Genomic DNA, 14,057 nt, shown 5'->3' with positions numbered 1-14,057 from the left:
AGGGCACCGACACTGAAATGACGATACAGCAGTACGATCCCCAACAAGGAGCAAGCCTACAAGCCCAGTTCTGCCAAGACATGTCGTCTAGGTCGTCTAAGGAGGCCCACTGCACTAACGCCTTACGAGATGACGATGTGCACAGTCAATGCGGGCAAATACGCTACAGTAAACACTCTTCAACGCCTGAAGTCAAGGAGCAAATGCATAAAAAAGAAAGGGTATAGTAGATTGGTACGTAGTTGGGCAGTTATAATGAATTCGTGAATCCATTGAGTACAAACAGTATTGGATGATATGGATGGTTGGTAGTAGAAAGTGGACCTCCCCTTGGGTGACAGACAGTCTAGTACCTGACTAGCAAAGAGCTTTAAAAACGCCTCCAATGATCGTACAGAATAGAAAAACGCCGAGCCAATGTCAAAGCAGAGCTAGCAAATAGTGTTGTTGTAGTGGTTGCATCACTACTGTCGTGGTGGACGTACATCCAAGTGCCGTGTTGGCAGGTATTATTCGTCCATAGTTATTCGGTGCTTAGAACGAGAGCACTTCCATAATATCGCCCATTGGGCTCGCTTCTCGCTGCGGTCGACCGAATACAAGCGGTGCCAGTGAATCAACGCCAGAATCCTCTGCCTCGAGGCTCAATGTAGAATTACTCGATATCGATCGCGATGGAGAAATGGTCTTGTGTGAAGACGACGGCGGCGGAGCTGGCGCAAGATACGCTGAGAGCAGAGCATCTAAGTCCGGTCCACTCGAAAGCGTCGGTAGTACAGGTCGACTGATCCGTCTGTAGTGCTTCGTCGTCGGCGCCGCTGTTTTCGGACGCGCAATCGGTGCAGAGACAGCTCGTTTGCTCGGCGTGCGCGTGAACAATCTAGGAAGTTGCTTAAACGACTTTCGAATCGACGATGATCGCGCAGGTGCAGTCTTGGTCTTGGCCACGCCCGTCGTGGGATGCTCGAAAAAGTCGATGCCGTGGGAGACGGGAATGTTGCTCGAGACGGTATTGTTGAAGTCTTCAAGGAGAGTGTGAATCTGGGCCTCGTCAAGACCTTCCACCAGCTCGAAGAGCTGGTCTACCGACCCGCGGCGTTTGAGCTGAGGCGAATGGGCTGCCATCCTGTAGAGAACGCAATGCTCTCTCTCATTGAGAGTGCAAGGCAGCAAAAAAGAGAGTGAGTGGGGAGAGGTGAACGATTGGTCAAAGCTACAGGGCGAGGGAAGACATCCATATTGTAAGGAGTCGATGGCGTGCGGGTCCTTGACATGGATGTTTCAGTTGAAATTAAATGAGCCTGCAACGGGTTAGGCCAAATACCACCTCCAGGGGGATCTTCCGATGCCTCATCAAAACAGATGAATCTTAAAATGTTTGCGACAGAATTCTATGCAGTTGGTAAAACAATGCCATGACACTATTGTTTGCGGTGTCATGCGCCTTGTTGGAATGCATAAGGCAGCTGAGGGCATTCGCACTGACGGGGAGATGCATGTCACAAGCTCAATTTGGCGCATTCAGGCACCAAGCCAAGTCTCTATTTTTAGCGAGGTTTTATGCTGGGTTTGTTTACTTGGTCTCGTCACATCGTCTGTTGTACAAACTCAATATTGGCATTATACGGGCCAAGTTGGTTCAGGCCACTTGCTCCATCACAAATGTGACAAGAATCGGCGCATGTGAAAGTGCAACAACTCTTTGAAAATACTGTTGATACTAATTATTTCGTCTGATTCACACCCTTTCATTCTTAAACACTGCAGAGCCACTGTGGCCACAGACCGCTGTCTTTAACAGGAACCACAAGAAAGGTTTTATCTTGGTAACATAATCTTAGTGGTAAGTGAAAGAGATTATACATCCAGCGTTTCTAAGACGTTCTCGATCCATAGCCAAAGTCTCTTGTCTGCAACCAAATTGGTGTTCATTTCGGATATCAGTGTAAGTTTTCTTGCAATTATAACGTCGACAGAAACACTCGTTTGACCGTCATTATTATCTTTTTGTGTTGTTTCATCTTCTTCCTCTTCAGAGTCACCTTGGCACAGCTTGGCCAATAGAGCTTGACCAGACTCTTGCATACTCCTGTCATGAAAGAGTTGAGGAATATCACCTGAATTCTTGTTGTACACAAGATCAAACAACGACTTGAAGAGAGCATAGTCTTGTGTGGAGAGCATCCGAACCAGTCGCAGAAAATACCACAATTTGTCAGCTCTCTTACATTGCTGAGGCCCCGAGGCTTGGCTCCCATTACGAAATCCAGATCTGAAAGCTGCAACGAGTGACGGTTTAGGCGGTGAAAACGACCCATTGAGTCCTGGAATGGAGAGCAACTCTGCTGCAGGGCCCGCCGAAGCAGAACTCCAGTCGATGATACACGTTATGTTGAAGTCCTCGTCGACAAAGATATTCCCACGGTGAAGGTCGGGGTGGCAGAGCACAAACGGTTCTTCTGCCCAGACAAGGTGAGGAACCATTTCGGTCAAGAATTGAGCTGCAATGCAAAAGTCAAGCCGGTTCTTATTGCCCTCAATCTTATCACCAATAGAGCAGAAAGCTTGCCATCTGTCCACCGCCTTGCGATAGCTTGCCCAATTCGGATATTCGAAAGGATCAGGTATTGGAGCGAAGAAACTATGAGGGCTGAGCGAGAACTCTTCAGCATGAGCTGTAAAGGCAGATATCAGGGACCTAAGATACTGGCTTTCCTGATCAAAAGGGCCTCGGTCGACGCCTTCTAGCTCATCTCTGTGCTGCCAGATGAGAGAGGCGCTTAGGCATTCGCTAACGAAATAGTTGCCCTTGTTGTCTTGGAAGAGCGAGCCAATCTTGTCGAAATGGGTGCCCGAGAGACGGGACATGAGGGTTCCTAACTGCGCCATTACCTTTTCTCGATCTCGGTCTGTCATGGGTAGAAGAGGGCGTCTGTTTGGATACCCTTCTATTTGAGACAACTCAATCCAGTCATAATCTGACAGTGGACGGCCACTAGCCTTGCTCATGAGGATATACGGCACTCCGATGTCATTGTCACCATCTCCACTGTTTGATCATATCAGTATCTCTTCTTTCTTCTTCAGGTGCACTTGTTCGAGAACGTGACATCCTCACCTAAACGAGAACACTTCTGGTACCAGTATTGAACCCAGGGCTCTCAGATACTTCAGAGTCGAAGCCTCGCTGATGAGCAACTTGGACGCAGATTCTTCGGTGATAATGGCGCTCAGTCCTCTCCGTGGCTATCGGAATACCCATTCGACACCATCCTCGAAAGTGATGAAAATGGCCCAGTGCGTACTACCAGCTTTGGGCCTTGTCGAAGTGTCTACAGTGCATGATTGACCTCGAAGTCTTGTCGCGAGAAGAATAAGAGCATCGAGATCAAACTTGGCATATGCAAAGACCTTTGGTCGCTTTGTAGAGGTAGACATGATGGTGCTTGTAAGCCGTGGGTGAAACTGAAGTTCGTGTGCTATAATTGAACATAGAAACCATATCCCTCCCTTGGATCGGATCAGCTAAATTCCGGTGCCTTCAATTGGCGAATTCAAAAATCATGCTTAATATGCTGTTGGTCGGTATCCGCCCAAAAGCTTCAGTGAAACCTATTCTGTTGGTTTTCCATTGACTTTAACGCCAACCAAAGATTGGCTGACGCATGGCCACCGTTGAACCTCTCGACCGGTTCAGAAACTAAGCTCATGTCACCAAATATAATTTTATATTCAGCGATAGACATCTACGTTTTGCAATAACATACGAGTAACGTTATGCGGGCTTCCTATTTAGGCTGTTCCAACTTTCACTGCCGAAGCATTCAAGCGCCAAGGATCAGAGCGCCAGCCACGCCAAGACCACTGCATAGCCACTGAAACTAAGCCCATTTGATGACGTCCAAAGCTACGGTCGATGTCGATTCTCAGAACCTAACAATCACCTTTTCACTATCATCACCTCACGATCAACATGGACGCCAATGACGCGAAACTCAGAGGTCTCAAGGCTTGCACGGTTTGTGCTAGTGCAAAAGTCAGATGTGACATGGTATTGGGGCAGAAGCGATGCACAAGGTGAGTTACCCAGTATTGGAGTTGGGATGGAGCTAATGTTGGTGGCATAGATGTGAGAGATTGAACAAGGAGTGTATTTCTCAGCCGAGAGGAAGTCATAGTCGGAGGAGTCATTCGAAAGGCGGGACTTATGCCCGAGAGTTTGTATACTCAATCCTGCGGACTAGCAGTTGACTGACTTTACTAGTGATCTCCTAAGACTAGAATCCAAGTTTGATTCAGTTGCAAACCTCCTATCATCCTCATCAACAACCACACTTCCCTCGATAACAATAGCAACTCATCCTCGAAAAGCCTCATCAGCTACCAGCTCAAGTTCACAAACGCCACCGGAAACCCAATCGCCCATCCACGCACTATTTTCATACCCGTTGTCATCTACCTCTCACCGTCTAGCTTACAAAATGCTAGAAACCTATCGTCAAGAAATGATGCCACTTTTTCCCTTCGTGTGGATAGGTCTAGATGAAATTCCTGAGAAGTTGTTCCAGGACCGACCGATGCTGTATATGGCGATTATGGTGGTTACGTGTCAGGAGAATATTGAGATCCAGCAGGAACTTGCGCAGAAGTATCGGGAGGAGATTGGGCGCAGAATATGGACGCTTGCGGAGAAGAATCTTCAGCTGCTTCAAGGGATCATGGTTTTTCTTGCTTGGTATGTCTTTCGTCCGAAGCACGTACTTGCATATACTAACATTTGAAGGTACCAAACTCATTGGGTTCTCGGCCACCAACTCAGCAATCTTATGTACATGGCCATGTCACTAGTCACAGAGCTAGGCCTCGACAAAGAGCCATCATCAGGCACCAGGACTGCACCAGGGGTTTTGACTGAAATCACCAAGAAGCAAGAGCCTCAGCCTGTGAGAACAAGCGACGAGAGGAGATGTCACTTGGGAGTCTTTTGGTTGAATTCCTTGTAAGCGAGAGACACCATATAATTTCAATATGCTAACTGACCTGACCAAGACTAAGAATCTGTGTCAAAGACTTTGTACCGATGCCCTCGCGACCTTCCATCAACAACAGCTGCTCAGTCCTCGAAGCAGGATTGGAATCTCCCTGGGACACATATCTTACTCAACTGGTGAGGATACAGCTCGTTGCAAGTTCTATCAGCGCAACGCTATACCAGGATTTAGAAAGAAATGAGGCACAGATTTCGCATACGCTATTTATGGCGACATCACATGTGGAGAGACAGGTACAAGATCTGGGCGCGACTCTGCATCAAGGATCCCGTCTTCAAGGTAGTACAACAGCTTGCAAGTTCTTCGGTACCTGAATCTGACCTTCAGTAGCACCATTGACCATGTCATTCCACATGCTCCAAGTCTACCTCTACAAAATCGGCATCGACGAACGCCTCCACGAACCAACGAACCCGAACCTCCTCCCGGCCGCTGACCCCTCCCCACATGCCCTCCGCTGCTCCTATCTTCTCGTATCATGCCTCAACGCCGTCAAAGCCGTAATCGAAAACTTTCTGCTCCTAACATCCCCCACCATTCTCTCCATGCCGTACACCTACTGGATCCAGATGGGACACTGCATAAACATGTTTTCCCGATTGTTGGTTACACACTCCACCCTCTGGGATCCGAACCTCGTCACGGGTATACACGATTTTACATCGACGCTGGAGCGGCTGGCGGTCAAGATTGAGGGGGCTATGAGTGAGGGTGCGGGTATGACGCCACCGAGATACTTGCCGTCTATGTTCAATCAGATGAGGGGAAAGTTGATTGATATTTGTAGGAAAGTTGGGGAGAGCTCGAAGGCTATGGCGCAGGGGTATGTTGGGACGCCGACGGCGCCGGAGAGTTTTGATACGGGGAATATGATTATGGATGAAGAGACTGAAGCTTTGTTGTTTAGTTTTCTGGGCGACGGAGACTTCTTATGAACATCGGACCCATCTCAAGCTGAGCTGGAATACACGTCAGATGAGGAGATGCCATCACTCATGATAAATTCAATTCTATTGAACAATTCCGGTAAGACTCAGAAATCCTCGGTGGTAATGCTTATGAGATCGGCCCAAACTATCGCAACAATCTCACTGCCGAACATCCCGGCTACAGCTCCCCAGGCATTCGTATGGACCGAAACTTGCATGACGAAATATCGTAGGATTCATTTTCTTGATAATCAATAAGCCCAATGCCAGAGTAGCCAATCAGATCCTCCGTTTTTTGGGCGTCATATTGTGGCAGAGAAATGTTGTTTATATGAATACAAGACAGTCCCATCGTCGGTGGCTTTTTTGCCGAGGTTATCAACCCCATCCCTTGAAAAATTCCAAGCTACAAACTTCATCCTGATCAACCATGAAAATGTTCAGCGCTTTGTTGACAGGCCTATACGGCAGCTTTTTGGCACATGCGTATCCCGTTGAGCACTCTGCCAAGTTTTCAAGGCTTGTCGTTTTTGGTGATAGTTTCAGCGATAACGGGAATGGGTCTTGGGTCGTGAGCAATGGGACTTGGCCTGTTGACCCAGCGTACTACCACCATTCTTTCTCGTGAGTTTTACCTCTCTCAATTGAGAGTGTATACTGATTCTGGACAGGAATGGACCGAAATGGAACGATGTAGTGGCCAAGCAGCTGGGCCTTGAGCTCATCAACCTCGCGACTGGCGGAGCGACTACCAACAACGATTTCGTCGCTGGAGGTACAGGTGCTGAGTCGACGATTCCTGTGCCTTCAGCTGCAGATCAAGTTCTGTCGTTTCTATCTTGGGATAAACCTCAGACTGGTGATATCTTTGTTCACTGGATTGGTGCCAATGACATTCTTTTCAACACAAGTATTACTGGAGGACAGGTCACGAGCTTGATTAACGAGAACGTTAACAGACTATTCCAAGCCGGTAAGACCGCCCTTCGAACTCAAAGTTCAAATTCTGATTCATTACAGGTGCAAAGACTATCATCCTAGCAAACTATCTCAACGCAACGACCTTCCCAGCAACGTACAACTCTTCAGCCTACAACGTCCCCAGCGTGCAAGACTACGTCCCCGCCCTGACAAAGGGTCTCGAACAAATTGCAGCAGGATACTCAGCATATGCCAAAACCGCAGTGATCGACGTGCAGGAACTATTCAACGACATGTTTTCGGATCCCGAGGCTTACGGGTTCGATGAGGACTATGTTAATCCTCCGACTGCATGTCTCACGGGCGTTTATACGAGCGAGGGTGTTCCACGACATTTATGCAGTGATCCCGAGAAGCATATCTTCTTCGATTCATATCACCCCGTTAAAGAGGTACATACTTTAGTAGCAAAGTTGTTTGTGGAAAGTATTGAAGGGTTCTCGGCTTGATCTTGTTGGCCAGTCCGCAGGGGTATGGTGCGTGATGTAAGCATCAGCTGTCAGGTCTACTCAAAAATAACATTCTCATAAACACACTTCAGGCAATACACCGACTCCCCGCATCATTACCCAAGCTTCCAGCTTTACATCTAGTGAGAAAGTAGTAGGGCAAGTGGACATAGGAAGATTACAAATTAGGGGGAAGCATATAGCCTGAGCTTAGGAGACTCTTTGCTAAGTTTATTTTGGCATCCTCTTTCTACATCTTGGATGGTCTTTCTCCCTGAGGGGCTCCATAATCGATGGTATTTTCTGATGAGAGGGCCTTGGCTCGTAGAGAAGTTGTGTGTATGTATAAAGAAGCTGTTAACTTGAGGTACCTAAGGTACCTGGGGGCTCCAGTGGGCAGGCTACAAGAAGTGACTTGGGGCCTGGAGCACACATCCATTATCTCAACACCACCCATACGTAGCCCGACCTACAGGGCCAAATGAAGCTATCTAGATACATGATATCGGCTCTTTTTGGTTCTGCTTGGTGTCTTCTTCGATCTCACAGGCGACCCTTTCTTTCATCGCTTGGGCTCAAGGTCCTGGCCCCTCCTCGATATTGTCAGGCTTGTGCGCATCCATCATGGGAGCGTCGCGAGGTCTTCTCGCCGACTTACTTCTCAAGTATCAGCACACATTATCATTGCAACAAGTCTTGGTCACTTACAAGCCGGAAAGTCGTACCCCGGGGAGATACCGATCGTACCGGATGGCCCTTGGCGTTCCAGTCAACCTTCTTGAAGACAGGCTTGGGGCTATGGTACTCCGAACGAACCGAGCTCTTGGGAGATGTCCTTCGCAACGGGTCGGCCCCGTTTCCCCCGCCATCCCAGTTGATCTTGTTGAAGGTGGGTGGCGCAGTGTGGTCGTACTTGGGCCTATTTTTATGCGGGATAGCATGTTCTCTCATGGGTCCCCACTCCTAGAGGGGACCTTTACCGGCTATAAGGGCATATTTGCCCATCTGCTTGATGTATTGACCCCCTGCGTTGTTGAATATATAGTTGGTGTGGCGATACTTCCATGCGTTGTCGTCGCGAGCAATTTGGTTTTTGCTGCCCATGCCACAACACATCTTGAAAAGTGTATCGAATTTGCAGGGTTGAAAAAGAAAAGTGTAGTTGAGGTATGTGACTGAGAGCCAGAACTGAAATGGCGTGACAAAGAAAAAGTGGTGATTTGCGCTGTTAGATGATGATAGAGGGGAAAGGAAATTAAGGGGATTTGGGAAGAGGTGTGATCTTTACAAACGATAGTTGGGAAGGGGAGGAGTAGAGTTGGTTGTATTTTTCACGTGGGCTACAGTGACACCTCCTCACTTGAGAGGCACGTTGAAAACCATATGCCAATGGTCCACTCAACAAGTGATTCCTGTAGTTGGGCCAATGCGGATCTAGGACCCTTTTCTTTGACTAGGTAGTGATAGCGAGTTATAAATAGCCTCCAGTATTAACTTCTTGTTGTTGCCCACTCATTATAGTTATGGACAGAGGACACGACGCGTCGGATGGTGTTTCTTTGAGGGGAAGATCATGCGATTAACTTCAAGACTGTGGTGACGATGGGAGGCTCGAGCAATAGCGCCTCAAATCGAAGTATCCTTAAAAGAAGAAGGCCAAGTCACTACGAAATGATAGACGCTACTCTGTAGACACGGAAAGTTTGTAGCAAACAAAAGGCTAACAAACACATATTAACACCAACTGCCCACATAACTAGCTTTCTGCTTCTCGTCTCAGCCACAAGCCTCGACTGCAAATAACAAATAACACATCCCAACCACTGTAAGTTAGGGTTGCCTCAGTCTTCCGAACCTAACACTCGTCATGGCTATAGGAGGAGCTACAAGATGCAAGAATACGGGGCCGATGATGAAGCAAGATGGTCGTGGTTACCAAACACGTCTGGTTTGTTGACACGGAACCCACTCACAGATAAAAAGCTCACGGGTCCTCCCCTTTCACATTTCCTTTTCCTTTCTCACATTTCTTACCAATTCTCGTCTCGACCCCAACATTCCTCGAAATGTGCTCTGGCAGCTCCAGAGACGTGAAGCGGCCGGTGGAGCGAACTCCTGCAAGTACGGGGATGTTTCGTAACAGTTACTTTCCTATGAAGCCAAAGGAGCATGCGGAGGACAAGTTTCGAAGGGACGAGTACCAGTCGTGAAAGCACAAGAGGATGAAGAGCCAGCGGAACATCCAGGGCCTCGAGTAAGCACTGTCATGATATTCACTTCACTTCACCTTATCAGAGAGACAAGTTGGCTAACAGTATTTCCAATTCTAGGCGGTTCAAGGGCTTTCCTCTGCCCGGCAAGCGCGGTCGCTCAGGATCAGGAAGTTCAGGACGCTCATCTCCGGCCCCAGTCGGGACAGTGTCAGCCAAAGCACGTGCCCCAGCAGCTAAATATCCAAATATACCGCTCGGAGGCAGGCGGCCTTCCATAGGGCGCGGCGACAGGACCCCTGCCAATGGATGGGGAGGGAGCTTGGGGAGAGAGATCGCTCCCCCACAGCATCCATATCTACAATCGATCCAAGAGAGGAGGGCAAAGAGATCACTCTCAGACTTCCCATTTATCCATGGCGAGCGTGAGTGTAGACAGATGGAATAGGGAGAAAAGACTGCCTCAAGCATTTTATAACCTTTGTCCTCAGTAGTAAAAAGACTTGGGTAACTCAGCCTAAGCTAATGGGACTCCTCACCAAGTTTATCTTAACACCCTCTTCGCAAGTCTCAAGCTTTCTTGCTCCCTGAGATATAGATGTGTTTTTGCAGTTGAGACTTGTGGCTGGGAGCTTATTCCGGCAGACAGAACTTAGCTCCCTGAGATATGTTATTACACAAACACAAGACAACCGAAAGCATCACGGTGACAACAAAAGAGGCGGTAGCACATTACTTCAATCCTATCTCATAAATTTGACTTGTAACATCATGTTTTTACATATCCACCCCCCAACATACACCTAATATACAAAGTCCCCTCTTCACTCTTACACCAAATGCCCCAAATCATCAAGGATGCATCCCTCCATGCTTTTTCTATAAGACCTCTTCCCAATCTGAAGTATGGTATTTTGTAACAGAGATCCCCTATCGTAAAAAAATTACAAGACATTAATTAGTGGAGATGTGCTTGCCACCTCACTCAGCGGGCCCCCTTTTTCTAGGCCTTCTTCTCAGGTGGTGGGCTGCCGCCGAACATGCCACTGAACGAACCCATCATGCTGTTCATAGCTTCCTTCTGGGCCGCCTCCATCATGGCGGCTTCTTCCTTGAGCCACTTCTCGCCGTTCTCGCGGATCTGCTTCTCGAGCTCCATGTAGTTTCGCTGGCCGCGCTCGCGGGCAACGTCTTGGAGCATCTTGCCCTGCGCGAAGGCCTCGGCGGGGTTTTGCTCGCCTTCGGGGGAGACCATCATGCTCATGTTGCTAGGATTGAGACCGAGGAGGTTGCCTAGAGCGCCGACGCCGGAGCCGTGCTTTTGCTTGTGGGCGAGTTGCTTGGCCTGGAACTCCTTGCGGGCGATGGCTTCACGACGGGCGAATTCCGTGGGGATGTGCTTGCCGTCGAAGGACTTGATGACCTTGCGAACATCGTCGTACTGCATGGTGTGGATGTACTCGAGGAAGGGAATGAGGTTGACGAGCTCCTTGTCGTTTCTGTCGCCCTTCCAGGGATCAAGGATGATGGCGTTCTCGGGTTGGTTGCGGACGTGCTTGGGGTTGCTGTCGATGATGATCACCTTCTTCAAATCACGGTTGAGGTAAGAGAGGTCCTGGGCTGTTAGCGCAAGCACATTGGTGACTATTGAGGAGGCTTACCTTGACGATCTCTCCATCCTCAAATTTGGTAGCCTCTCGGTAGAGGGGCCACAAGATTAATCGGAAAGGGTCCAATTTCCTCATGATAGGCTCGCCAGTAGCAAACGGCACAGAGGTGAAAAGGACCAGCTCATAGTACTGACTAAGATAACGTATGAAGTAGTCGACACCAGGTCGCTTTGCAATTCTCCAGCCATGCTCACGGGACCACTCGCTGTGAACGAGAAGGTCATCCAAGCTCAGGCAGAGAGTATAAGGTCGCTCGAACGAAGGATCGGGATCGGGGAGCAGCTTCTCGAATGCAGGCTCTTGGTAGTAAGTGACGGACTCGGTCAAACGGGCCTTGGCACGCTTCCACCACAGACCAAGACCAGGGCCGTTGGGAATGTCAGAGTGACGCTCAGCTTCGATGGTGTCTTCCCAGTTTCGGCCCATGTATAGAACGCTCAGAGTACCACCGGCGGCAGCCGTAATAAGCATGAATCTTGTCCACCACTTGCGATTTCGCTCAGACGTAGAGACATATTCCGATCGTTCACGTCCACCACTCGACTCAGCCTCCTCCATCTCCTGCAGTTCCTTCTGCTCCTTCTTCTTATCACCGCCCATCTCCTCAAACAGCGTCGAAGGAATACCCTGTGTCAGATCGGGTAGCTTGTGGAAAGGTATTTGCTCCCCCTCCTTCGGAGCTTCGGTAGACTTCTCGCCAGCCTTGTCGACGTCATTCTCAGCAGGCTTCTCGACATTTTCAGCATCGTTTTGCGCCTGGGGAGGCTTCTGTTTCGAATCTTTGTTTTGTTGAGAGGAGGACTTCTTGGCGTATGTTCGGAGCCACGGCGAAGCAAATTGAGGAGCGGCGGCGGGAAGGGCTCGGAGAGAGGGAGATGCGACGGGCCGTGACAGACGAGCTGTCATCAAGCCCAAGCGCGAAGCCTGGGCTACTCTGGACAGCATAGCGAAGGGAGAGGAGCTGAACCGCTATGGTTGGAGGGGCTGTTTGGCGGTTTCGATGGTGGAGGATCCAACTTCAATGGCCTGGGGCGTTGACGTGCAGCTTGACGAAGTTGGTCTGATACTCCGCCATCGAATGGCATGGCGTCGTCGGTCGTGGAAAAAAATCGCACGGTTCTGTGCCAAAGTGGAGCTGCTTGAGTGAAGACACCGTGGATTAGCCGTGCTCAGTGATACGGACTTTTGATAGGCCGATGGCGTCATATTATCTTATCGCTCACGTGAAATCGGGACATCAGCTCCGGTCGCCCTCCGATCATGAACCCCTCCATGATGTCCATTGACCCAGTAAAGACCCTTGCTCAGTGAAATGGCCCTTCAAGTTGATGACATTCGCAAACAAGAAGACGAGATTTAACAGTGCAAGCATTTCTCTACTTCTCATCCCATTTCCATTTCTTCGCTTGTGACATCGAGGGGCTTCCGATGATTTCTTTCTAGCCAAAGAATTCTCTTCTGCAAAAGATATTCCTCTTTTTTTCGCCACGATCTAGGTAGTCCCCGATATTTCCGACTAGCTACCCGAGACTCCAATTTGACGCCGTTGTTCTAAAGTGCTTTCTCATCTATTGCTTCTACACCATGATACCCACCCTCATGATAAACCTCACATCTCCAAACTAAACGAAACCCTCACGATTAAGCCATTAACCTCTGACCTTTTTCATCTCCTTCAGTCTGACCTACCTCAATTCTCGTTATCGTCGAAATTCTCCTCTTTGCCACTTAGTACTCACAACCACTCACCATGGCCCGACGATCGAGCAAGAGCTCAGCGTCTCGCCCGTCGCTGAGCTCTCGTCCAGCTGGCTCAATACGCATCGTAATGCCCTCCAAGAAAACCGCACCTCCTGCAGACCCTGCGCCCGCCGTCACAGAAGAAGATGTCAACAAGATCAACATCGCCGACTTGACTCTCGACGTTCCTCTTATCCCTCTCCGCCCAAAACGCCGAGTCCCGAAAACACCATTCCACTTCCTCTCACTCCCGGCCGAAGTGCGCATTCAGATATACACATACTTCTTTGATGATGTCGATAAGCTCTTAGATCTCGGTCCCCAGAATTATAAGCGCGTGCATAAGAAATTAGGTCTCATGCGCGTTTGCAGACAGGTTCATGACGAGGCGACTTTTGCGTTCTATAGCACACGGACGTTTCGATTGTTTCCGACGTACCCTGGAAAATACTTCAAGAGCAAGAAACCTCTCCTCGCGAGGTTGAAGCCACAGCAGCGCAAGTGTGTTACATCGCTTGAGCTGCGACTTGGTCCTGGATGGAATGCGCCGCCGAGAGGATGGGTCGTCAACCCCGCGTTGGGGCTCTCCGACTGTGTTGATGTTGAGCGGTTGAACGTGTTTGTGGAATGTGATCCTAGTGACAACATCTTTCAGGGTTGGCGTCGCTCAGATGGATTCTACGAGGGCTTTAGCCGGAATCTTCTGACTGATGTTATAGAGGCCCTGCCATCTGTTCACACAGTTCAGTTTGACGGCTGGGCCAGTGTTAAGAAGTCTGGCGATATGATGCAGGGCCTAATGGGCGTCGTCAATGAAGCTGGTTTGGCCATTGAATGGGGCCCCGAGAGAGGATGGACGGACACCTCTGTTGATGAAGAAGATGAAACTCAGAAGGTGGGCTATCCTGAAGGGTTTCCTCACCCCGGATATGAGGCTCATGGCTTACTGGCTTTGGCCTAAGTGTACGATTCTCACGATGGAGAGCTTTGGCTCAAATGAGATTTACGAAGCGGACTTTTATACTGG

General features: G+C 49.2%; 8 protein-coding genes across 8 annotated transcripts; 4 read left to right on the top strand and 4 right to left on the bottom strand.

Moving 5' to 3' along the window:
- Positions 1-534: 534 nt before the first annotated feature.
- On the bottom strand, positions 535-1,125 carry FPRO_03502 (uncharacterized protein; the record flags this gene model as incomplete). Its single annotated transcript, XM_031226279.1, has 1 exon — positions 535-1,125. The coding sequence occupies one exon, from the start codon at positions 1,123-1,125 to the stop codon at positions 535-537; it is 591 nt and encodes a 196-aa protein (XP_031076831.1).
- A 732-nt stretch (positions 1,126-1,857) lies between these two features.
- Positions 1,858-3,438, bottom strand: FPRO_03503 (uncharacterized protein; the record flags this gene model as incomplete). The annotated part of the gene is given in 3 exon segments (XM_031226278.1): positions 1,858-3,049; positions 3,119-3,246; positions 3,259-3,438. The coding sequence occupies 3 exon segments, from the start codon at positions 3,436-3,438 to the stop codon at positions 1,858-1,860; spliced, it is 1,500 nt and encodes a 499-aa protein (XP_031076830.1).
- Positions 3,439-3,973: 535 nt separating this feature from the next.
- FPRO_03504 (uncharacterized protein) lies at positions 3,974-5,986 on the top strand (the record flags this gene model as incomplete). The annotated part of the gene is made up of 6 exons (XM_031226277.1): positions 3,974-4,077; positions 4,128-4,217; positions 4,265-4,735; positions 4,784-4,999; positions 5,050-5,330; positions 5,382-5,986. The coding sequence occupies 6 exons, from the start codon at positions 3,974-3,976 to the stop codon at positions 5,984-5,986; spliced, it is 1,767 nt and encodes a 588-aa protein (XP_031076829.1).
- A 424-nt stretch (positions 5,987-6,410) lies between these two features.
- FPRO_03505 (uncharacterized protein) lies at positions 6,411-7,410 on the top strand (the record flags this gene model as incomplete). The annotated part of the gene is made up of 3 exons (XM_031226276.1): positions 6,411-6,604; positions 6,652-6,953; positions 7,001-7,410. 3 exons carry the CDS (start codon positions 6,411-6,413, stop codon positions 7,408-7,410), a joined length of 906 nt encoding a protein of 301 aa, XP_031076828.1.
- A 575-nt stretch (positions 7,411-7,985) lies between these two features.
- Positions 7,986-8,361, bottom strand: FPRO_03506 (uncharacterized protein; the record flags this gene model as incomplete). The annotated part of the gene is made up of 2 exons (XM_031226275.1): positions 7,986-8,063; positions 8,119-8,361. The coding sequence occupies 2 exons, from the start codon at positions 8,359-8,361 to the stop codon at positions 7,986-7,988; spliced, it is 321 nt and encodes a 106-aa protein (XP_031076827.1).
- Positions 8,362-9,277: 916 nt separating this feature from the next.
- Positions 9,278-10,276, top strand: FPRO_03507 (uncharacterized protein; the record flags this gene model as incomplete). The annotated part of the gene is made up of 4 exons (XM_031226274.1): positions 9,278-9,358; positions 9,554-9,664; positions 9,706-10,045; positions 10,233-10,276. The coding sequence occupies 4 exons, from the start codon at positions 9,278-9,280 to the stop codon at positions 10,274-10,276; spliced, it is 576 nt and encodes a 191-aa protein (XP_031076826.1).
- Positions 10,277-10,623: 347 nt separating this feature from the next.
- FPRO_03508 (uncharacterized protein) lies at positions 10,624-12,235 on the bottom strand (the record flags this gene model as incomplete). Its single annotated transcript, XM_031226272.1, has 2 exons — positions 10,624-11,235; positions 11,282-12,235. The coding sequence occupies 2 exons, from the start codon at positions 12,233-12,235 to the stop codon at positions 10,624-10,626; spliced, it is 1,566 nt and encodes a 521-aa protein (XP_031076825.1).
- An 805-nt stretch (positions 12,236-13,040) lies between these two features.
- On the top strand, positions 13,041-13,991 carry FPRO_03509 (uncharacterized protein; the record flags this gene model as incomplete). The annotated part of the gene is made up of 1 exon (XM_031226271.1): positions 13,041-13,991. The coding sequence occupies one exon, from the start codon at positions 13,041-13,043 to the stop codon at positions 13,989-13,991; it is 951 nt and encodes a 316-aa protein (XP_031076824.1).
- Between the last annotated feature and the right edge of the window lie 66 nt (positions 13,992-14,057).

Source organism: Fusarium proliferatum, assembly GCF_900067095.1.
Source record: "Fusarium proliferatum ET1 genome assembly, contig: FPRO_scaffold002, whole genome shotgun sequence".
NCBI classification, from domain to species: domain Eukaryota; kingdom Fungi; phylum Ascomycota; class Sordariomycetes; order Hypocreales; family Nectriaceae; genus Fusarium; species Fusarium proliferatum.
Note: the sequence above shows the minus strand (reverse complement) of the source record. Positions and strands in the feature narration are given on the sequence as shown.